Here is a 25,596-nt window from a genome sequence, read left to right as displayed (position 1 = left end):
TTTCAGTAAAATTAATAAACTCATATTCTTGCACGTTTTCTCAAATCAGTTTTAATTTCTTCTTTTTCTTTCTCATTTGTCTTTTGTCTATCTGTACTTTATTGTATATCTTAAGCACAGATCCCTCTATACTTACTGGCACCATTGTTAAATAAAACAAAAAAAGTGTATATGCATAAAAAAGCTTACAAAAAATTTATATCTTATTGTAATACCATAATGCTACACTGAAAATTTTTAGAAAAATCAAACTTTTAGAGAACATTTAGAGAAAAAAATCCTCATTTTAAGTTGTTTTCAGTTGAATCACCAGTCACACAATGATTCGGACTCCAAATAAACTGCATGTAAAAGATGACCAAAAGAATGTTCAAAAATCATATTTCTTTTATACTGACCTGATTAACATTTGATAAAATAATCCATTGTTTTAATTTTTTTGTGGTATGAGACTTGACACAAAGTGACACTTGCTTTAGCTAAGGCCGCTATGGCTGGACGATAACGACGATAATCATCTCCATTCTGACCAGGAATGAAGTTCAATTAATGATAACATTACACTAACTGTATTCTGTAAAAGTAGTAATATCAATGCCAAAGAGTTCAAAGTATGGCCCATTCCACCAGTAAAACAAAACCTGTGACTCTGGTTCATGCTACATCTCACAGTAGGAGCATAGATCCATCTGTCTGGCCTTCGTAGCTCAATTTATCAGAAACACTGGAAGAAAAACTCTTCCCCCGGGGCTTCAGTGTCATGTACAGTCAGTCATCGTTGGCCTCATGTCATTAACCTGTCAACTCTTCGGTCCTCTGACATTATACTATTACCAGCCATATAATTTAATTTAAATAGAATAGGAGGGAATGCTCTATAAATCACATTTTAATCACACAGCTGCTATAAATACAGACAAATAGGAGACAGATTGACAAGGCAGACTGGCAATGAACACATTAGGATGCATGGAACTGGGGATTACCTCGGAATTTCATGTCAGACGAAAATTGCTTTAGTCAGTCCTATTCCTCGCAATATTCTTGAACAAGCATTCAGACATTTTCCATTTTTCCATGACACCTATACGCTGTCAGACAAGACGCTGCCAGAAATGTGACATGAATAATAAGTACTGAACATGTCAAGTTGTTTTTGTTTTTTCTCAGAAAATATATTTCCCTGAAATCGAAAAGCTGAAATCGGCCACCAATCAGTGCAAATTAACATCAGCTGGTCAATTGGATATATAAAAAGTTATGACATCACCAAGGCATGTTGAGTAAAACCTAAAAGCTTCTTTAAGATCTTTGCAACCGTTCTGCTGTAAAACTTTCAAATGCTACTGATTGCATTTCTAAACTTGAGACACATTCGCAAAGATGAAAGAACGCCATTTTAATATAAACCAGCCATGGTCAGGATGGTGTTGTAAATTTACTCATTTTCTCCATTCTCTTTGTATTATATGTTAATAAAAATTGGCTTTAAACAATGGGGGGAGGGGGAAAAACTCAAGAAGACAAATCTTTATTCTTTCACAACAGATTTTATTGTGGCTGTCCTTTAATTTGTGGTTACTCTTACATAAGATTTGCCATAACAGGTACTGTAGAGGACAGATAGCACACAAACATCTGAAAGCACTAAGGAAACTAATTGCTATAGGTTACATATGAGTCTGGGGGAAAGGGCAGAAGGGATGCCAGAATCACAAGACAAATATACCACACAGCTGCAGACAAACATTTTTAAACTTCTTCCGAGAGAAAGACATGGTGGGAGAAAAGGCAGATAGAGAGTCAGAGAGAGAGAGCGAAAGAGAAATAGAGGAAGTGAAGGGAAGGAACCAGAGAACAGAGAAGAGAAATGTCAGTTCAGTTTGACAGTACGTTCGTGGTGATGTGGTGGTTTTGAGGTTCCCCTGCGGGAAAACCAGTCTGTGGTGGTATCATGAAAAACTGACGTCATTTAAGAAATACCCAATGAGACTTCATTGGATAGCCCAAAATACCAGAGCATGTAATCAGTGTGTGGTTGCTTAAATGTTCCTCCATATGCTGGCCTGTCAGAGATGATTAGTGGCCAGTTCACTGTAAGTTTGATGTGAGTCATGTTTGTTCTTTAAAGTGTCTAGTGTTTGGTTTTACATACTTTTGTCAAAAAACACACAAGCCATTCACTCGCACCTCTGTGTGCTGCCTCCCTGGTGACCGAGATTCTTCGAGAAGTTAGTTTGTTGTCGTTCTCACCCATGTTTTGTTCCTTTTTTTTCTTTTTGGTTGAGAATGAAAATGTATGACAAGGTCGTGTTTTCTGTTACTACGGCGCCACTGGCTTTTGTTGGAATTTGTGTGGAGTACATATGTCATTGAAAACTTGCAAAAATCACTGATTGGGTGCTTCTTTTTTCCCCCCCTTTTCAAAATTAGTCTTTTGTTCTCTCATTGTAATTTCTTGTACGTCCTAAAAGCAATTCTGAGCAAAAACCTCATTAAAAGTAAGAAAAGTTCCAGTATAGCATAACTCATGCATGCCTCCCAACCACTCTATTGGCCACAAAGCTATTTATAATTATAGTACAATTTAGAAAAACAAGACATTGTAAGGATTATGAAAATATCCTGCTTTGCCAGCTTTACAATGGGAAAAGGCTGTAGCTCACTCACTGATTACATAAAAAAACACTTCTAAGAAATAAGATAAGGTTCCCTTTTTCTTGAATTAGCATAAAATCTGCAAGTAAAACAGATATTCCAAAATTAAAGCCGTTCCTCTACATTTCTTTTACAGACAATAAAGTCTATAAAATGATTTTGTACACACTAGAGTTTTCTGAACCCATTAAATGATGTAAAAAATTAAATAGACATAAACAAAAGTTTTAATTTACTGTCATAGCTCACTGCAAAACATATTGTTGGCATAGTTAAATAAATAATACAATTCAGCTAACTTAAAAATTAAAGGAAAAAACAGATTCTATTGGTAGCAGCAGTCATTATATTAATGAACAATGATCTCAAGCATCCCAGTCTATTATCATTTCTCACTGTAGCTGTCACCATTTAGTAATTATTGGGTCTTCAGAGTTGTTCATCCAATCAGGTCTTCTACATTCACTTTGACTCTCTAAGGCAGTTACAGAAAGACATTTTTCCTCCCATTTGTTGTAAATAAAAGCTGTTGTTTCAGAACAACAGCTTTTATTGTTGTTCTGCTTGCCAAAAAGCTCTAACTGAATATTACAGAGCTTTATGATAATACAAAAGAATCAATAAGTATTGATCAGGAGACTCAGAGGAAAAAAAAAAGTACCATCATTATGTGACTATATTAAAACTGGCAAGTCTGGACATTCAGGGGGTGCTGCTGGTTTATTTGGGTTTTTGTCTCTTTGATCCTTTCATCAGGATCAAGCCGAAACATGAAGGCCCTAATCTTCTTCTTTTGGTAACATTAGTTAATGGTCATTACAGGTTTTCATTTCATTCAGTGTTTTTGTGTCAGTTCAAGCTTAGTGCTACATGGGTTTGGTTTTCTTTGAAGACAACACTCCTTTCTGGCATTTAGAACAAGGCTACAGCTCTATCTTACAAGCTGGGAAGGACTCATCTTGCATGACAACTGTGCTGCTGCTGGCCAGAACCATGATGTTCAGCTCCTGCTGCTTGTCGTGGGTCTCCTGGTACCACTCCCTCATCACATCTGTGTCGTGGGTTGGAATTAGAGTAACCTTAAGGAAGCAAAGGGAAATTATTTGATGAGAGTACGTTTCTGAATCTGGTCAGTACACTGATTGCAGGTTTAAAGGAACAGTGCATATTTCTACTATGGGGTTGTGTGGAGTAGTCTTGAGTTGTCAGTGACTTAAATGCAATGGTCAGCACCTCAAACCTCAAAAGTTTTGTACTTGTTCGTTTTTATCATTAAGTTGCTCTGAGTATTATTAATCTCTGAATTTATTAGCAAGTTTGTCATGAGGCAAACACAAAATAGTCTCATTTAAGCAAATAAAAAAAATCAATATTGTGCAGGACGATGGCAAAAGCAAGGAATATAAAACCACAAATTCAATGTATGTTTTTCAGTTTCAACTAAATCATTTGCCATGATTTTATTGCTTTCTAATTTACTTAATGTTCTCATAGAATATGTACTGGACAATTATTCTACTTGGAATTTATAAGACTTTTTTTAATGTCAGGTTTTCACCACAGGTAAGATTCTGATGAATCTTAATTAGTCGAAGAAAATCTTTCTTCAAAAACAAGTTTTTTAAATCAATGATGAATTTGTTCCAATCTTTTACAGGTTTTTAGCACTGGATATATTTACAAGCTCACTGGTTACTTAAAACTTACCTGCATGCCGTTTCCCCACTGGGTTTTTCCTTCAAGTAAAGCATCCAAGACGGCTCTACTGGGTTCCTGAGCTGATTGATTGTTGCCACTGACTACATAGTAAGAGGAGCGGACACGTTTAAAGAATTCAGCATCCACATTTTTGGCACTGCAGTGATTAGGAATGTAAACCAAATCCATGTACACAGGAGGGCAGTTGGACAGAGGTGGCACTTTCCCACTTCCGGTACCTGAAAAAGATTTTTGGTTTTTCGTCTTAGTCAAAGTCTCAACTGCATCAAATACTGTATGTACAACAATATAAGCATAAAAGACGATCTTGTTTAAAAGAATACCCACCCAATGCAGAGCTTTTCACACCTTTGGATGCAGACGTATTGGTTGCATTTTTGACATCTTTTCCTTCTCCAACACCCTTCTTTGGAGAAGCAGTCTTTGAGTCCTTAACCTTGGACAGACCACTCTTCCTGGCTGGCGATGAGGACTTTTTCAATAGCTTTTTCTTTCTGGTCTTGTCTCCGCCATCTGTATTTGCATTGTGAAGGTTTTCTTCAGCCTTGAGGGCTTCTGGGTCCACCATACAAACATCATGATTACCTGAAGTTGGAGCAGAGTCCCTGAGTGCCAGTGGAGGTGGATCAGCATGCCTGTATGTCAGAGTTCTGTCGCTCGGCAAAGTTTCAGAGTCATCTTCAGAGTCAATGTTTGCATCTGCTGTGATGGAAGGGCACTCTTCTGTTCCTGGAGGTACGTCTGAGTCTGTCTGTGATGGGGCAGATTCACTGATGGATGTGGGTGGGGTATCCTCACATTGCTTGGCAGACAGCTTACCTCCTGGTGGCGGGGGTCCACCACCTGACTTGGCCAGGGGCTTCTCCTCATCCAATGCGTTTTCTTCATTAATAAAGTATTCTAGAGGGTTTGGGTTGATGAATGATGGTGACAGCTCAGTCTTGGGGTGACGGTACTCACAAGATTTCACAAGGCAAAGATCAACATCTGTCTTGGATGGAGCACAGAAGCTCTTTTTAAGGGAGTCTGGTTCCCTAGAGCCACAGGGAGAATTAAAATCGTAAGGCTCAAAGGAGAGAGGTAGTTCTGATGGTGAAGGAACTTTTGGACTTGTAGAATTCTTTTCAAGTACAGAGTCATCACATTTGAATGGATTTGTTTCTGTTTTGGGGGAAAGAGTATCTTCTTTTGGAATATTGAAAGATGTAGATGGGGAAGGAACTTTGGGAGGTGATGGTGACTTGTCAAGTTTCTGCTCCGAATCCATTTTGGCTGTGGTTTCCGAAACTGGACTGATGCTCGTATTAGCCGGGGGACCTCCTAACACTGGGGAGGGTTCATTGGAATGGGGAGACAGGGTAAGAGATGAGGCTTTTGGGGTGGATGGAGACTTATCTGTCTGCTCCACAGCAGAATGTAGGTTCTCTGTCATTTGACATGGAGCTGTAACAGAAGACTGAGATGCATCTGAAGGGGTTGCCGAAGTGGCTCGGGCTGAATCCCCTCCTTCAAAAAGCAAAGGGTTTTCTGTACATTTTGGTTCTCTAGACGCCTTTACCTCTGTTACATCTGAGGGACTGTAGTCCACTTCAGTTGGACCATTTTCAGTAGCATGAGAATTGCTGCCCAGTGACTGGTGCTCTGGAGATTGCTTACTGAAATCCAGGGCTAAGGAATGATCGGGTGACTCCTGGCCAAACTCTAAAGACATAGTGGAATGCTCTGGAGATTTTGTGTCCTGCGTCTGCACTTTGCTTTTAGTCTTAGGTGAGATTTCTGGGGAGATAGACATTGGCCTTGGACTATCTTCCTTAGTTGGTGATCCCTCTGCCTCATGAAAGGTGGTTGGAGTCTGAACCACTGAGACAGACAAAGAGTCATCAACCTCTGTTGAGTGAGGTGAGCCTACCTCAGCATGCAGAGAAGGAGAACCAGTAGTTGGTTCTGGCAACGAACTAGTGGCCAGAGAAGCTGTGGATGCTGAGGCTAAGTGTGAAAATGTATCTTCTGCAACCACTTCTTCCAGGGGAGTTTCAGACTTGTCTGATGTAGTGCCCTCCGAAATAGACATTTTACTCTCTTCTTTAAAAGTTGTAAAAGCACCGGAGTCAGATTCATGTTTGTTCAGTGGCGGTGAGGACAGCAGTGAATGGCTGATCTCTTCCTGTTTCTTAGCCTCTGCATCGATGGGTGATGACTCCTGTGGGGATTCAGGCTCAAGTACAGATGGGCTTCTTGGAGCGGAATCTGTCCTATCTACTGGTGATGATTTTTCTACTGCTGGATCATTAGGCTCAGAAGTAACTCCACTGTAGGACTCTTCTTTGTCACTTGTGACATCCACAATAATTGGACCCTGTGAGCTGTCCTCTGAAAGAGGTGGTAGAGTTTCTACTTTCTCATCAACTGGTGACTGATAGTACGGTGTGTGACCAGAGGACTGAGGCGAACTAGCTCCTTCCAAAGGTTTGTCATCAGGGCTCTTGTAGGAATCAGCTGTGGCTTGGGTGCAACTTGTCAGGGTGGATGACAGTTCTATTGGAGCAACCATCGTTGAAGAAGGATGAATGATGTTCTTAACCTCCACTGAGGGAGATCGAACAACAGGAGATGTTGTGGAGACCGAACAAAGTTTGACTGAGTCTTGCCTTTCATTTGACTCTTGAACAGTTGGAAATTCTTCAGCTATTCCACCTGATTGAAGCTCTTCACAAAACTGATCCTCTTTTAGAGGCGAAGGGGGGGATACTGTTAAAGCAGAATGGTGGTAGTCTTGGCCTTCTGTGACGTCACTCTGAGAAAAACCTGTACCCGGTATATCTTGAAGTGGAGAGAGGTTCTTTTTCTCAAACTCTGCTGACTCTGATTTCCCAAACCTTTCAGCGTCCTGCGATGGAGATCCTGTCTCGTCATTGGGTGTTTCATCACTCAAAATGTCCCTGGGAGTCAACATCTCATCCATGGGAGTAGGCAAACTGGAGATTTCCATAGTGGACTGCGTGTAACCCGATGTGACTGTATACTCTTCTGGTGGCTCATCTCGGTTCTCTTCATCTGAAGTTGTGAAGCTCTCAAAGCCAACAGGAGGAATTTCATCACGGGTGCATGCAGCAGGAGAAACTGGGGAAGACACTTTGGGTGAAGCTGATTCAAAGAGCTTTTGCTTCTCTGTTGTGTCAGGACTTAGATGCTCCTCTACTACATTTTTATTTGTGATATCATCATTGTCCTCCGCTTCATCTCTTTGTTCCGGTTTATCATATTTGGCTTGGTGCTCATTTTGGTGGTTATTTTTATCTGATTCTGCTTCCTGTGGCTCATAAACCTCCTCAGTCTCTCCCTTCTCATCATAGTCCCCTCCCTCAGATGTCTCCTCCAATACAGTGCCCTCATCCTCGAACTTCTCACAAGCACTGCCATTGAGCTTGCCTTTCAGGACTTGCTCATCTGGAGTCCCTCCACTGTCACCTTCTGCCTCTGTTGTTGTTATGCCCTCATCCACAGACTCTAATCCTTCAGGTGACTCTTTGGTTTGTATCACTTGTTCGTTTTGGGCCACCAAAGCCACTTTCTCCTCATCTTGCTGAACAGTTGCATCATCCTCAACAAACTCTTCAGCTCTAAGTTCCTCAAAGTCTTTTGTGAGGTCTTCTGGGGAGGACATCAGGAATCTTTCTGCCTCTGGGTCTTCTGCAACAATGGCAGTACTTGCTGCTAGTTTGTTTTCTACCTTCGTTTCTTTTTTTATCACCTTTGACTTTCCTTTATCTTTTAACTTGGAAGGAGCTCCCAGATCTCTCTTTGAAGAGTCATCCTTTTTCAGTGGCTTTGGTTTTAGATTCTTTTCCTCACCTGCATTTGAAGTCTTTTTAACATCTTTGGAGAGTCTTTTTGCATCTTTCTTTTGTTCTTTCTTTTCTTCCTTCTTCTCCTTCATTGGAGAATCTCTTCTTGTATCCTTTTTTATAACTTTCTTTGCCTCGTCCTTCTTCATTTTTTCTTCCTTCTTAGCTTCATCCTTCCTTGCTACTTCTTTTTTAACCTCTTTTTTCTTTTCTGCTGATGGTTTGGCCTCCTTTTTAATTTTTTCCATTTTAGACTTTGCTTCGGATTTTTTTTCAGGAGTTTCATTTTGTCCAGTTTGATCTGCATTTGCCTTTGGTTCTTTCTCCTGTGGCTTTGCCTTTTCCTTTTTCAAGGGGACCTTTTCCTTTTTATCTATCTTCAGTGTTTTCTCAGGAGTTGATTCTGTGTCTGTCTTTGCCTTCTCTGGTGTTTCCTCCTTTGAAATCTTCCGCATGGCTTTGCTTGGTGATGGCTTTGGGGTAGACTTTAGGCTCTCTTTGCTGTCTGTTCTGTGTTTTATCTTTGCTTGCTTCAGTGTTGGTGTGGATGGGGTACTGGAAGGCATAGTTTTTGGAGTGACAACTGGCTGTTTCAAGAACTCTAAATGCTTTAACTTCTCTAAGCCTTCAAATATATGGTCCTGGATGGCATTTCCAGGAAACAGAACCCGTACAACCTTATCGGAGGGGTTTGCGGGATGCCACACAATGAGTGAAGAGATTGACGTCAAGTAGGAAAGAGGGAATTCAGACTCTTTTCCATTCGGTAAAAGAATGGAGGTAGTGTCATTTTCACTTCCTGTCCACTGCTTCATAAAGTGCTGCATCTCCTTGCTGTTTTTTGAAGGATTGAGCACGTACATTTCAAGCCTCCCAACACCCATTTTCTGAAAAAGTGTGATCGGTTCTATGGTGTTTCCTACAGGCTTCTGCAAAGGCTCGATTCTTAAATTTAGCTTGTTGAGGAACACCTGAGTGAATGCTGCCTCCTCAACATTCCTACGCACTTTGTAATCAGGTTCAGGGTTTTCCAGGTTCTCGGGAAAATTCACAAAGACAACGCCGATATCTGGAGAAATCATGTTCTTCACCCAGTCACTGTTAGCTGTCGAACCCTGCGATTGCTCCTCCTCAAGCTCCGCCATTTTCCTCTGTAGCATACTGTTGATGCCTGGCAAATTGTCTTCACCAATATGAGTCAAGAGGATGGAGTCCACCCGATCTAGATGTCTCACCAGCTTCCAGAAGCATGACCTCCTGTCGGAGCCGCCGTTAATGAGCATGTTGAAGCCATTTACAGCAAAGAGAGCAGAGTCTCCTCGACCACCGGGGAAAATATAACAACATGGCTTAGAAAGTTTGAGAAATCCACCTGAGGTCGGGGGCTCCAACATGTCAAAAGGAGAAGGGATCTCTACTGATTCTGATAAATACTCGGTGAACTCTGAGAGACCCTCCATTTCTGGGAGGATGAGAGCCGAGTTTAGTTTCATGTTGATGAAGTCCTGTAGGTTGTGTTTGTCCAAGTTGGAGTTTTTCCAATCTCCTTGTTCAGGGCAGGAGAGTGTAAGGTTGGCTTTGTTTGCTGGGGGGATAGTGCTGAGTAATTCACCAAGCTGTGCAAGGAAAAGAAATAAATGGAGTTTTATTTTTGAACAAGAAACGAATCCACAATGCATACCTCAGTAAATCTTAAAACAAACACTACATATCTTTTTCACAAACATTTGAATTTAGACTATGTCTGATCCTCCAACTATGACCTACAGTTTTTTCAACAGTGTGTGCTTGTGTAATTTTAATGCCACTGTTATACAGAGTATGACTAAAGATTTTTGGTGATGTTTGGGAAGTGTAGTGATCAGTTTTACTGTCAAGCTACTGTTCCTGGTTCCTGACCTACTGTCATACAGTGTGGTCTGAAATGAAAAGTACACATTGTTATCACTGTCATGGCCATTTCCACATAAATTAACTCTGTAGCTGCCAGTCATGATAATCGATGATGTCCGCTGTAATAATTCTTCAACATCAGTAGTCTTACTTGATACATGTTTTCTTTTATTTTTATGAATGTGTCTCTTGGATATATTAGCTAAGTTTTGCTCCATTCACTGTTCTACTCTATCTTAGCGACAATTTGATAATGGTGATTACCAAAGCCACTGTAATGTTTTTTTTTAAGTTGCTGAATGCTCTTTAAGCAGTTTAGGGTAATTTGTGTGTTTTACTTTACCCTAAATAAATGCTTCAGGAATAATTTAGACCCACCTGTGTATTAGATTTTATGTAGCATGTCACTGCCGTCCATTTGAAACACACTGAGGCATGTAGACTTTAATATCTCAATAAATAATATTGAAATCAAGCAAAAGGATAAATAAAACAATTTCATAATAAATTTCCAAGATTTCTTCGTTTATTAATTTCCAGTTGAGTCACATCATATTTAATACAGACAATGAACACGGTGAATTATGCATGTATATTTGTAGATGAACACCCAATAATGTCTGAAATGTAACAATTTTCGTCTTGTTTCAGGTCACCTTAGCTGTGCACGACATAAGTCATATTGATATCTTTTTGCATGTAATCTCACCTCTTGATCAGTGAATATGTCTATGAAATTGCAGAAAGAGAAAGATCCAGACTGAAGAATCAGTTCCCCTGTTTTTTCTGAGCACTGCCCTGAGAGGACCAGTAGCTTGTGTCTGGCTGTGTCAGAGATCATTAAGCGAGCCTGCAAATTGAGAGAGAGAGGAAGAGAGAGAGAGAGAGCAACAATAACAGCTGTAGTGATAGGAATATACACTTGGGGGGTGGGGAAGATAAATTACAACATCTAACAATGGATTTACACTTACTTTTTTTTTTTAGAAAGACAAGTGGTGACACATGCGAGCATAACATTAACGCAAAATCTTATTGTTGCAGCAATCAGCTTAGCAGTGAGGTTTATCTTAGACACCACCAGTTATGTGTCAGTCAGATCCATTAGCTAATTAGCTGACACACACTCTCTCTCACTGTCCACTCATCCGTCTACTGTATCTGCTTTTCCCTCCCTGCTGGTATTTTGCTCCACCTCAGCAGCATTAGCCACTCTGGCAACAAGCCCACTCATTCTTGCAGTGCTGTGGCATATTATTAATGCACATTAGACTATAGACATACACGAGGGGCTGGAGGCGCCAGTGGGAGCAATGACACAAAACAAACTCATGTTTGACCTCTGCTCCTGATTGAAGTGCTAAGAACCAAAAAACATACATAAGCTGCATAATGAAGCATTAATCCAGCTCCCTGGATTTAATTCCTCCTGTCTTTTTCAGACCAGCCACCAGCATTAACTACCAGAGCAATCGTTCTTGTCGCGCTGCAAATCGTCTATGAATGTCTTAATGGACAAAACAATAGGAAGTCAAGCTAATTTTGTGATTCTTTTTAAAGAGAAAAAGACAACAGAGGAAGATGTAAGGAAATGAGACGATGCCAGCAGCGGATTTGGCTCATTTTACCTCGGTGCTGACGGCTTCATCTGAAGGGTTAATGAGCACAACCGTCTCGAGGATGTTGCTTTTATGGTGAAGAATTCGTTGCCCTGAAAAGAGCCAAATGACAAAATATAATCAGTGAAGATGAAGATTTTGGCTATACACATTTGCTTCCTAAGAGATTCATTCTCTGCATTTTTGTTGATGTTTCAGATAACCCGTCAAAGGTTAAACATGAGTAAATGACACAATAAATGAAGTAAAAAACAATATACTCCTTGGTTTCCCATGCATCATCCACAGGCATTTGTGTTATTTCTAAACCGTAGAGGTTGTTGCTGTGGCCGTTTTGGTCCAGTTCTCTTTCAATTTCATGAAACACTTGCCTTAACTGCAGGAACTGAGGCCTGCAGTCCTTTCGATGTTCTGGTTTCTTTTTTGACCTCCTGTATGAGTCATTGGCTTTGGAGTAGTTTTTGTAGGCCTGCCACATTTTTAGAACGATGCTCTACATTCCCGTATTTTGTGTAAACCAGAATAATGGTTCACCTTGGTTCTCTGGAGTCCTTAAGAATGGTTTGCAAAGTTTTCCAGACTGATAGACTGTATTTGTCATCTATTCTTTTGTTATGATTTTTATTTATTTATTTATTTTGCCTACTTCATGTTGTCAGACTAGTGCTACTTTAGTGATTTCTGGATCACAAAAACAGTTTTTTGTTCACTTAAGTTATTTTTGTCTGCTTATATTATTTGTTTGATGCCACCTATCATTGGCGATGCACTTTAACCTTTAAGTCATGTAAATAGCATTCAACATCTTGACTTTTTGTACTTTTGGTTTGATAATTTATGTAAACATTTTGGCGATTAAACAAGAAAATAATCATGATTCTGTTTGCATCAGAATCATGACGAACAAACAAAAAGCCTTTCAAAGTCACACCGAACTCTGCTATTGTTAGGAGGAGCTGTGGCCAAATGAGTTTATCATCCAATTTATCAACCATGGATGTCCTGACAGCAACAATGTTAGATTAAAGTCTGTTAACGGCCTCTGCAGCGTGAAACTCTTCATCAGCAAGATGGATGGGATCTCTGTAGGGGGAAGGACAACACATTCCTTAATATGAGTTCTTGACATTAAAAACTGTCTCAAGATTAGATTTCTCTTTGTTGGAAATAGGTGTTTGTGCTGTTGAATGATAAAATTTCTCTTAAAACAAAAGTGAGATTAATTATAACAGCGGTTTAAAAATCTGCTAGTACCAAAGATTTAATATTTCAAAAACAGCTCTGTAAATTAAAAAAACAAAAAAACAAAAAAAAAAAACAGGACAACCACACAATGATGCTAAGATATGCTACAATGAAATTGTAAAATATGTTCATAAAATGTTCAAATACTTTAAGTTTTATTTTGGGAGGGTTTTTTTATCCAACATTTAGCTCATAGAAACTCCTTTAGTATGTTCACAATGTACTTATTTGGAAAAAAAGTGAAGAAAAGGTTCCCATGTTAAAACTGTAAATAAAATCATATTACTATATTTAGCATGTAATATAATCAGCACAAAATATAATTTACTCGTTGCAATCTTAAAATGACATAAACACTGGAAATTAATGTTTTAAATCATAATAGTTAAATTTTTGGACCAAAATATTTTAGACTAAACTACTGCAGAGAAAATAGATGTTTGTTTCTGGTATTTGTTTTTATTATGGTATTCTAAGGAATTAAGCAAATATTGTTGATTAGAAAAGATGTAGGAAATACAAAGATCTGTGTTTCAGCCTTTGACAGTATCATGGCAAAAAAAAAAAGACAATTTCAGCAGTTTGCCTCGTTTTAATTATTTAATTTTAAACATTAATATAGTGTCACCTTTAGCGATTATCTAACATTTATTTTCACATAGCAAATCTGTCAATCTGGACATCTATGGGACTGTAAGTGAAAGGCTCTCAATCATCTCTGGTTCTTGGTGATTGATTTTGATAATGATCAGTGGGGGTGGGTGGAAACAGTTCCTAGTGAACCTTTATTGAATCAATCCCACAATCCCTCTGTGTATGTTTGAGCCCCAGATCAAGCATACACAGTAAAAACAGCGGCTTTCACTGACAAATTATGATGAAATGCATGTAAGTGATTGTTATACTTTTACTCTTTATATTGGCCATTATAATTGATGCAAAACAGACTTTTTATTCAAAAATAAATACAAATAACTTTTTATTCAATGTATGTAAAGATCTGTTTTCAACTGCATATATTTTTTTTTCTTTTGCTTTTCAAGGTCTAAACCAGAAGATATAGCTGGACCAGAAATAGGTTGGCAAGCCACCTGACCACAATCAGTGTTTGGGAAATTAGTAGTAGTGTTTTTGGGTGTGGTTGGTGCTCAGCAAGATCAAAGAGCCAAATGTGAGTGTATCATATTTGCGTCGGTGTGATGAAAGCTTGATCTCAACTGGAGTGAAGTGTCGGGTCGGCCAGGGTCGCCGTGACTCGTTCTGAGAAAGTCGCAGTCCAAACGGATGAGCTGAGCTCTTCTGAGAACAAACGAGAAAGCTCTTATCACAGTGTCAGTGAAATAGGAGAATAAGCAATCTCCCTAGTCTAATTTTCATCCCACTCATGCTTCTATATGCCAAGCAGTATATATAAATCTCTGATCGATAATGTATTCATAAGGAGGCATCTCGTTTCCCGATGCCTCTCGCTGTTAGTTCCGCACCAGCTACTGGTATGAAACATAAAACACAGAAACCCTTAAATAAAGCACAACGCCACAAGGCAGCCACCATCACGGTTAGTCTGAGCCACTTCATCGGAAATGACAGATTCTGCCGTGAAGCTCGTTTGGCTCTGCCGTTACTTTGATCAAAAATTAAAAAAAACAACCAGAGGGACTCTGTCTCAGCAGGAGTTAATGCTTGCATCGCCAAGCATTCTCCTTCCAGCAGAATAGAAAATGCGAGGTTGGCACAGCGACCCCGGCTCCAGACTAAACCGGATGGGAACATTGATCAGGATGGCACCACACCAAATGATAAAACCGATTCTTACAACAACTTAATGTCTGCTGCTTCTGTTTGACTTTCTTACATGTTTCAGGATGGTGAAGGAAATTCATCATGACATCCACTCAGATTCATTCCTTTTTTTTTTTCTTTGGCTTTATCCCAAACTGACTTTCAGTGTCGCTTGTTCCTGTGTCCCCAAACAACCGGGTTAAAAAGAGAACCAGCACATCTAACACGGCCAGTTCATGCAGATAATGGCACCGCCGCTGCTTTTGAGTGGCCCGACTTACTGATCAGTCAATCCACTGCACCATGTTATTGAAAGCCTATCAGGAGCATCTAGAGCAGTCATTGTCGTGTGGTGTTAACTCATTAGATCCTATCAAACCCTTTTAGAAAAAGAAAAACCACCAAAAAAAAAAAATGATCTCAGTTTTGTTTTCCATCATCTGGTCACAGTTCCACAAGCAATTTTCATATCCTTTTATGACCTGTTTTCAAACTAACTAATTATAACCAAAAACGCTTTAGTCAAAAATCCCAGAGGCAAGCAAGCAGCCTTAATGGAGTCGAGGTATAGAGTCGATGCTGAGGCTTCATTATTTTCTCCACCTAAAGCACAGTGCTGGGAAATCTATAGCTGAAGCATCTAATATCCAGCAGGAGGAGACTGAGGGGCTCCTGGTGAGAGTCAAGGCTTCCTGCACACACCGTAATGGATGCTCTGTCCTCCGTCAGGCTGATGGATGGTTGCAGCTGATCCGAGGGTTTTTCTTAATACTGTTCCCGTATCAGTGCCTATTTTTCAGTGCTGAAAAATAGGAAGATATTAAATAAAATTATTGTTGTTTTTTTTTTATCTTTATTGGAGTTAATTGTTTTCTTCAGATGACTATAAGTGAGGGATGCAGTGGTTGCTTGGAGACTATTTGGTTGACATTTTGGGATAAGCAGATTTACACTTTGGCTTTTAGATTGATGAGAAGCTGCTTCCGTAAAAGGTTGTTATGGATTATGCTAATTTATTTAAAAACCATTGTGATTAATGTTTTTGTTTTGTCCAACAACCTTTTCCTTGTGGAATACACAGCAGCCTCCAAACCAAAAAAAAAACATCAAATAAAACATCTCACACTGATTTGTTTTAGAAGATTACAGCAAAGAGTTGCATCTTGATGGTGGGGGTCACTAAGTCGCCATAACAACAATAAAATTCAAGCTAAATGCGTAAACAGCTGTTTAAACTAAAGAATGAGAGCCTACATATGTCTAAGTTCTCATAGCCATGAAGTATAACAGAAGTAAAAAATAAAACATAACCTTGTTTTGAACCTTTAAGCTATAATATTATTAGATCACAACTGACTCAAGTGGCAAAAGAAGCTTCTTCTGTAATTCTCAGAACAAAGCAAATTTTAAGCAAAAGGTTTTTGATTATTTGCAGGTCAAAACTGGAGATCGGACTCAGAACATGATTTAATCGTTTTAGAGTTGAGTTCAAATTCAGTTTGAGAAAAGATTCGAATTTCCAAAGCAAACGGTACAAGAAAATATATTAATCCGACTTTTACTCTTAGACAGCTATGGGTGATAAAGCCATGGCTTCTTTACCAGATTTTAATCTGTCATTTCATCTTCATCTTTCCCCCTAATCTTTTGCATTTTATCCCCCTTGCAGTCACCTCCCCCTGGTCCCCTGCTCGCCTCTTCTCTCGCTTTTACAGCCTCCCCCCTCCCTCCTTTATGTTCGCGGACAGACCCTCGCCACTGGGGATCCAGTGCTGCTAATTACTCCCAAATCAACTGTGCATCCAGGCAACAGCACATCGGGAGAAAGATGGAGAGCAAGGAATGGAGGATGGGAAGGGGAAAGCTGGAGCGCCACTAAATTTCATTTTAGATTGATCTCTGCATTTGGTGTAGTCTTGTTCTCTAGGAATAATTTCAGGACAAAATAGAACTTGTCCTTTCATCTGCTGCGTTTGCTGGCTGGATGAGTGTAGTTCGCGTCCAAGGAAGTGTTAAATCCTGCTGGTCATTTCCAGCGCGAAGCAAAGCCAGACAGAGGCTTTCATTGCCGCCGAGGGTCAAGGCCATGTTACACACTGACAGACCACATGTCTGGGTTGGTTTGATGGAGCTGCTCTGTCTTTGCAGTGGCTATTTCATTTTTACTTTGCAAAGGGTAGACGATACAAAAACGTGAGAGGGCAAATCTGGGTGAAGGTTGCTTCTGTTTCTAGCTGAAACAGAAGCATGAAAGGATGAGAAATGAACCGTTTTGAATGCTTTTATGGCGTAGGGGTTCTCAATCTAGTGTCGCTGGACTTTAGTTTAAAAATATATTATCATTAACCCAACTACAATCAGCTGGTAATGTGTCTTTTTTGTGCTGAAAGCTCTTTGCTCTGACAGAGCGTCCACCGACCACGCCCTTTTTCAGACAGACCTCAGTTACATAGAAAAGACAAGCCAACGACATCGATCAGCTGTTTTTTCTTGCTTTCCTGTCTAAGCCACTTAAGATAAAAGAAGAAGAAAAAAAAAACTAAATCCATGTAACAGGTTTGCCAAGACGTCTTTGCAGTCATTTTATTAAGACGCCGAAGATTTTAGCGCAGACGCCTGGAAAAATATATTCCCATAAGTCATTGCGTTACTGTGCCAAGACTGTACCAAGAAACACATAAACAGACAGAAAGGTAACGACACGGTGGGGGTTTAGACTGAACAGAGGCAACACAGCTGGACTTGGCTTTGTACTTCTCTGAACAGCCCACCCCTGCAGCATCCAGCAGAAACGGGCGTGGCTGATCAGCCTCTCAGATTCACCTTGTAGAAAAAAAAAGATGAAAATCCTAGATATGCAAAATCTTCTCCCAGCCATCTCATGATAGTCTGTAAGCTACAAAACAGGCTTCATTGCAAAATTGAAGGTTTAAACAGTTCAGTGAATATTGTTGTTTTTATAACCTGGATTTACCGTTTTTTATGTGTAGCAATTGAGAGGTTTTTATTTCCAGTCAAACAAACTATATATATATATATATATGATGTTCAAATTATGCATCCGCCTGGCAGATTTAGATGTTTTTTATTCGACCTAAAACAAAAACAACAACAAAAATCTGTTTTCTATTCACATTTTATTAAAAAAAAAGAAAAAAAAAAGAAAACTATTTATTATTAATTTAATTCTCTTTTCAATAATCAACAGGCTCATGTTTAGACCCTGCCTAAATCATCCCAAAAAAGTTCATATTATTATTATTATTACAATCTAAATGAAAATGTGGGTCAAATAAAAAGATTATATTAAACTTAAATCAGCGTGGGATCTGAATGATTTTCAAGTTTTCTATAAATTGGAAAAGCTACAAAGACTGCATTCTAATTACCATTTTTAATTTTGTAAGATTTCAGGTCCAAGATCCTTTCAAAGACATGTTGTGTTTTGGACTCATTCATTAAGTTCTCAGATGAACATTTTTTTCTTTCTTGGCAACAGCTTTTGGGAAGAGAAGCTGACCTTACAGAAACCCCACCTTCCTTGTTAAAAATCAAAATCTCTCTGTTCATCTACAGCGATCGATCTAAGAGGACAAACGGACACAAACCCAGCCAGTAAAATGCCGCCCACAGAGCCAGCAGCTCCCCACACAGCAGGGAAAGATTGGGATTCCCGTCTTTTCCCTTTAATCTGTCTCCCATCTGCGCAGGAAACTACGCAGCATGTGCTAAATTACACCGGCACACACTCCGTTTTACTTCCAGTTTACCTTTGACGTCTGCGGAGAATCGAGCCGAGTGTCTGGAGACAAACAGCTTGAGCTCCTGGTCCAGGTTGCAGTCGATGAGGTTGGTGTCCCACGAACGGATCCCTGGAACACACATACAGAAATTGATCTTCTGCATAGGAATCATTCAGATCACCCAGCATGTGTAACACTTAGAAACCTCTCCACCCACACGTCTGTGCTGTTGATCCTCCGCTTCCGGTTCACTGGAAAATCTTGGGGCGATCGTGTCTAGACTTGCTACGGATTTGGCACGAGCAAAGGGATCCATAGTAGGAAACATCTATAATGCTTTCTGTGCTTTGCCCCAAGGCCAAAGGCGATGGTGGCCTCAGTTGTGATGAATCATAGCATCATCCGATCTACACTATATATATATAAAAAACAAAACATCTGAAACATTTGCTACCAAAGAGAAATCCATCTAACTGGTTGGATGTTAGAGAAAAGGTTGATTATACCGTTATGGTAAAAACTGGTTTCAAAAGCGTATTACCATTTCAGAGACATTTTCTGTCTTCATTGCAAATTAATTCTTAATTTCTTGTTTTTAAGATGGGAGGACAAATCAGATAATCAAATACATTTCTAACAAGTATTTGGAATTTGATGTTTACCTCCTATCCAGAGAAATTAATTGAACTAACCCAATTAAAATGTGAGCAAATTGTTGCACCGGTTTTATTGTTTAACTTATAATCATTTGGTTTTTTAGTGGATAAATTATGCCTTGTGATGACCTCATGATTAAAAAACAATGAATAAAAGAAAAAATATGTTTTTGGAAATCAAATGGCAAATTTGTTTGAGGAATGAGGCTCTGTTTCAACGATAGTTTGTTGTGACACAATAACATAATTAAATGTGAAAAATAATAAGTTTAACACAGGAGTATTTACACTGATGAAACACACAATTTAACCAGTTAAATAATAATTTAAATACATTATATATGTTTATTAATCAATATTCATGGGTGACCTTTAACACCTGAAAGAAATGTTAGATACATGTAAGCATCTTTCTTACTGTCTCATAGCTGGGCAGCAGAATAGCAACAATTGCTTAATTAAGACTTAAAACCCCAGCTTGCTAGCAGATTTTACTTTAGCATTAGCATTGTTGCTAAGCTAGCTAAAGCTGAAGAATCAACTCAAATTCTTCTTGTAGCACAGAAACCCTCTCAGAGAGTTGCTAACTTTATTGTTGTTAACTATCATATAATATATTCCATGATGATAAAACCCATTTATAGAAAGCTCTGTTATGGTGTTAGAGTATAAAATAACTTGATCTTCCTCCTACAGTTACTGCGCCACATCTTTCTCCTCCTACTCCTCTTCAACACAACACAATGCACTCTGGCCTAGAAGGCAGGCCTCGGCAGCAACTGTATAAAAAAAAAAAAAAAAACACCCGCCCCACTCAGCCCAAAGATGGGTCCTCATGGCTTTCCGTAGGGACCGCAGTGCGGACTGAGCCACGCCCACAAGCCGGTGTGGGGATGAGAGAGCTGGATGCGGGATAAGGATGATGATGATGATGATGATGGAAACATGCTCCCGCAGGATGCACGAGGGAATTGATTGATTTACAGGGAAATCAGATCAGTCTGAGGACACAAAGCGTAGCGCAAACTCCGTGCACAAAATGAGCGGCCACATCCCCTCTCCCCCTCCCACCCACCCACCCCCAACCACCACCTTGCTGTCTGCTCTAACTGTGGAGAGAGGAACAAAAGCCTACGCATCTGCAAAGAGCCCGAATAAGGGGGACATAATCGCAGCTGCACTGGACTTGTAGAGATGTGTGATGCGCTAGTTTAATGACGCAATGTCCAGTTATGGTGCTGAATCACTACCGTCAGCTGTCTCCCATGTGTGGGTGACAACAACCAGGCCGAGACGGGTACAAAAGAAACCCTACTGATCCGAACTGCTCAGATCCTATAAGGTGCTGCGCTGACATATTGAGTAAAATCATCTTAAAATGAAACCCTAAGAGAAGTGGGTGAGAGTCGTCACAATTGAGTAATTTGCGCCGTGCGTAAAGTCCTGCAAAGCAAACAGATGGGGAAAAATGTAAAGTCATGAGCTCCACCTCACCTTTCTCTATGTCCGCAATGGCACACTTGAGGTGATCCTCTGATATGATCTCCCCGATGACCACCAGCAGGTAAAACTTGCTGTCGTTGAAGTGCTGTGAGGGGCTGGAGGACGTCGGAGAAGCCCCGGTGGTGTTGCTCTGGGCGCCCAAGGTCTCCATTTCTGCAGATTCTACTAGCGTGGCCATCCTCTCCTTTCTGTTTTCTATACGTGCCTGCGCTTATCCTATGGATCCCACCAGAAGCCGGTCCCCTCCCCTCTTCTTCGTTTTTTCCCCCCCTCTATCTTAGCCTACTCCTCGCAAAAGAGCCAGACATCCGAGTGGAGCGCTGATAGGAGTGGCTCTAGCTTTTTATACCGGCAGACATTGTGTCATGCTCAGTAACCGGGGAGAGAAGAGGGCGCCGGGGCTTCTCTTTTTTCTGCACACTCACTCCACAGCTGATGTCATACGCGACGAATCAAATGCCGCCGGAAGTCAGCGAGATGATGATTTTCGCATATTCACCGTGGAGCTGGAGTTATCATTTGTCCCTCACATACTAACATTCCACTGGCAGAAGACAAAAAATAAAATAAAAAATCCCCAACGAAAAGCGCCATCAAAGTGAAGACCTGAAAGACGTCTGCTCAACAGTTTAAACAGCAGCTACACTTTGGCATTTGTATCATTTTTATTACTTTTTTAATCAGACAAATAAAAAAGAACAAAACAAGTTAGAACTATTGTCAGATTCTTGGGTATGTGATTTATACGCATGCAAAAATTTCCAAGTCAATCTCAAGACAGTTTTATAAGCCTGGAAGAAAAAAAAAAGGAAAAAGAAAAACGGCATGAAAACACCCGGAACTGAGGCCCCACATGTAAACTGCGTTGTGGGAATTGTAGTTTTCAGTTTATTTCTTGAAAAAAAATCACTGATTTTATGAACTTAACAGAAAAGTTTTTGTGAAATTCTTAATATTTTTTGCTGTCGAGTTTCCCAAAAACATTTTCCCAGCTCTCTAATACCTTTTATCTATTTTAGAGTACAAACTTCAAACTATTTCTTTTAATTAACTCTGACCAGCTTCCCCAACCCTGTTGAAGAACATCATCACCACAGCATGATGATGCCTCCACAATTTGGGTGTGTCATGCTTAGGTAATAGCATTACTTTTCCAAGCACATATACCAAAAATGTCAATTTAGGTAAATGTTAAGCACTTCATAAATGCCAGATTTGCAAAGTGTGCAACAAACATATACCTTCAACAGATTTTCCCATAGAAAAAATTATCTCTGGTCTCCATGATGCTGAATAAAAAAAAGCTCACCACAAAGATTCTGTTTACCAAAAGACTTATGAAAACCATAAGAATTTATAACTATGCACTACATTGTGTTGGTTTTTCTTTAAAAATAAAAATACAGAAATTGAGAAAATGTTTATGAGGTATGAAGGTTTTCCACGGTTTTCTTAAAAATATTCTGTTGTATTAGATGTCCTGAATGGTGATATTTCCTTTGGTTATATGCTGCAATGCAGAACGACATGCAGCATTTTGCTTCAGTCTAACAGGGAGCTTCGAGAGATTCTCTTTGATTGTGGAAAGCTTCCTCCCAGCACACAAGTGTTTATATGAAAGAAACATCTGATCAGAGAGAAGGTTAAAGATGGGCAACTACAATGAATTGCAAATGAAAAGCACTGAGATCACAGGCTTCTCCTCTGTCATGTTTCATTAGACAGGAAGTGTGTGTGTGCGTGTATGGGTGTGTTAGGTTTTTCTCTGTCTGTACTGTAGAAGGTAAAAGCAATGAAATCCTAGCCTTTGATAAGAGCATTAAAAGTTTCTCAGTTTTCCCCAGAGGAAAATAGAAGAGCACTGAAAAAAAAAAACACACCTCGCAGTGTAATAACAATTGTCATTGTATTTTCTTGAAAAATAATAATAATAATAATAATAATAATAATAATAATAATAATAATAATAATAATAATAATAATCACAGTATGGGATAAATTTGAAGCAAAATTAAAATTATATATTGTTTTCAATACTTAAAAAAAAATTGTATATAAACTGAGGCAAGCACTTATATTAAGCCCCCTTTACTCTGATACCATGCATTTCAGTGCAACCAATTATCACCTGTGAAGGCCTTAGAGCAGGGGTGTCCAAACCTTTTGCAAAGGGGGCCAGATTTGTTGTATTAGAGATGTAGGGGGGCCGACCTTGGCGGACGTGCTTTACATAGAACAGCAATATATTTAAACAAATTTCAGCAAGCCATTCTATGTTTCACATTTGCTTTTTTATTTTAATTTCAGCGATCTTAAACATGTCTTTTGGTTCATTTGAAACATGCATATCATATGCAATTGAATATTCACTTAACTTCACTTTTTTAACACTAACTTTTCTAACAGTTAAACAGAAGTAATTGTACTCTTGAGTGCAAATTACATTTGAAACATAAAAAATCTCACCATGGCAGTTCAATATTTACAGAATTTTTAAATAAAAAAACAGAAATGAGTAAGTAATAGTCATATCAACAAGTCCAGGGCTCATTTGAAATATGGCATATTAGTAACTATAAATGTTAATTAAAAGTTTATTATTCTGGAGTGAAAACTGAAGACTTGTCTGAATTTTTGACTGATTTTGATCTTTAAAAAACAAAATTTATTCAGAGACTTATTGTAAATGACAAATGACTTGTCTGCATTAAAGTGATGGGAGATACTGAGATCTGGACTGCAGCACATAGGCCAGGTCTGGCTCAAAGGCAGTGGTACTGACAGGCCCGTTGGCATGGGCGGGCATTGAGGGACATTGCCGCCCAGAGTCAGCCGTGCCCCCCCCCCCTGGACTGGAAGCTGTTTATTATTTTTACTTTAGAATGGCCTACAGTTTGTTATTCTTATATCAATTTGATACAATAGGAGCTTCCGCACTTCCCATATCCGTGTCCTGTCACCTTTTTCAGCAGTTAAAACAGTTTAATCTGTTAACAAGTCGTAACCTGTTTTTCGGAGCCGCCTTCAAACGCAACATGAACGCTGAGACGCTGGGTTTACACCTGTGCGGCAGTGAAGGAGACCTGCTGCTGCTGTGCAGAGCTACAGGTGTGTTAGAATCATGGCAGCAAACCAGCAAAACGCAAAGAACTTTTAAGAGATTTTCCCCCAAACTAACCGACTGATGAGTAAAGCTGTTGGATGCAGGTAATGCTAGCTAAAAGATGACTAGCTAATAACAATACTAAAGCTTGTTAACAAGTAGCCTGTAGTCTACTGATGTTGTCTATGTTCAGCTACGTAGATTCATTTTGCCCCCCCAAAATAAGTCGATGTCCCCCCTGTTAAACTCGTCTGGAGCCGGGGCTGGGTATTGATGCACAAGATATCTCTTAAGTGAGAGTCCGTTAGCCGTGTCCTCACACGGCTCTTATTTAAGTTCATAACCGAGAAGACACACACGACATATTTGTGTCTTCTCACACAAATACGTTGACCCAAACAAGATTAGCATTTTCTTTCCAAATGCTCGAATCTCTCGAAACCTGTCGGTAAGAGTTTGAGAGAAAGCTGCTGGTGCCGACCGAGGCTCTCTGCGTCACTCTCCAGCTCAATGAGCTCCAGCTGCAAATGGTGTGAGTCACACGGGCTGCTGCCCTCTAGTGGGTAAATGAGGAACATCATTTAGTGTGTAAGCTACGCCATATGCAGGTAACACTGCTGCCCGATATATTAATTCTACGTGCGGGCCAGACGTTATTGATTTTATGACAGAGGCTGCGGGCTGGATGAAATTTGACCACAGGCCGCATTTGGCCTCCGGGCCGGACTTTGGACATGCCTGCCTTAGAGGTTTATGGTAAAGCAATAGAAGACAAGCAGCATCATAAAGACCAATACAGATTTCCTTTACAGCAGGGTAAGGCAGTATAACAATATCCCAATGTTTGAACTCTGAAGAAAAGGCAATAATAAGTCCTGTTTAAAGTGTACACAACCCATGTTGGAGACACTGTGGAAAAAGGAGTTCCAGTCAGATGAAACAGTCATCCTGAACACATCATCCACCATCCACACTGGTGGCAGACTCATGCTCAGAGCATCCTCATAGAGGCAAAACAGTCCGAGTTGATGGGAAGATGAGTGGAGTTAAATTGTCTGAAGAAAAGCTGCCAGAGGCTGCAAACATGTTAGAGTAGAGTGGAGGGGTCGACCCTTCGGCAGCACTGCCCAGGTCGGTGTTGTTAGTGAGAATTAATTCTCAAAATGTCACTAAATGTCAAACTAAACATACAGCCAGAGCTACTGTTAAAGGTTTTAATCAATCACAGTGCCCCAGTCAAAGTCTTAAACAAATTTTTTAAAAGAATCTGTGATCAGACTTGAAAACTTAAAGGCAAGGCTGGTGTGGACAAGCTCTAAAAGACTTATTTGTATAAAAAAGTGCATGAATCCCTTTCTTTCTACTTTACCAGGTATACGTTTGTGTTGGTCTATCACATATAACCCAGCTAAAATACAATAAAAGGTTTCTGGAATGTGACGTGGTTTATTATTCATCTCGTTCTTACACAGACAACTGTCTCTTCTCCATCAACCTTAGAGATGAGAAAGGCTCATGGGGAGTTTGTCTGAAAAATCAGCAGCCGATCTTTTGAGTCTTCCTGCAGAACATACTGGGGATGCTCGACGGGACTGGGAATTATCAGGAGGAATCAATGCCTTAGGCATCTTTAGCTGTGCGCAGGTTTTGCACAAAGGGCTACATAATCCTGCTAAGGGGGGGAGTCTTGCAGTGTTCGGGGGTTGTGGTCGGTCTCGATAATATCGATGTTGGTGTTAAAGTAAGATCAAACGCGTAAATGCAGAAAATCATAACCAATGAGTAGGCATAATCGTACATGCAAAGATGTGGACATGAATCTTGACTTTT

General features: G+C 39.7%; 1 protein-coding gene across 1 annotated transcript; it reads right to left on the bottom strand.

Annotated features, from left to right (window-relative positions):
* Window positions 1-1,530: 1,530 nt before the first annotated feature.
* Window positions 1,531-21,769, bottom strand: map1b (microtubule-associated protein 1B). Its single transcript, XM_014997991.2, has 7 exons — window positions 20,655-21,769; window positions 18,532-18,633; window positions 11,744-11,826; window positions 10,825-10,965; window positions 4,705-9,838; window positions 4,366-4,595; window positions 1,531-3,737 (listed from the first exon to the last, which is right to left on the bottom strand). The coding sequence occupies exons 1-7, from the start codon at window positions 20,839-20,841 to the stop codon at window positions 3,582-3,584; spliced, it is 6,033 nt and encodes a 2,010-aa protein (XP_014853477.2). The 5' UTR covers window positions 20,842-21,769; the 3' UTR covers window positions 1,531-3,581.
* Between the last annotated feature and the right edge of the window lie 3,827 nt (window positions 21,770-25,596).

The sequence above is a fragment of the Poecilia mexicana genome, unplaced genomic scaffold (genome assembly GCF_051168715.1).
Source record: "Poecilia mexicana isolate PSO_F unplaced genomic scaffold, ASM5116871v1 scaffold_12, whole genome shotgun sequence".
Taxonomy (NCBI): domain Eukaryota; kingdom Metazoa; phylum Chordata; class Actinopteri; order Cyprinodontiformes; family Poeciliidae; genus Poecilia; species Poecilia mexicana.
This window is presented reverse-complemented; position numbering and strand designations above follow the sequence as displayed.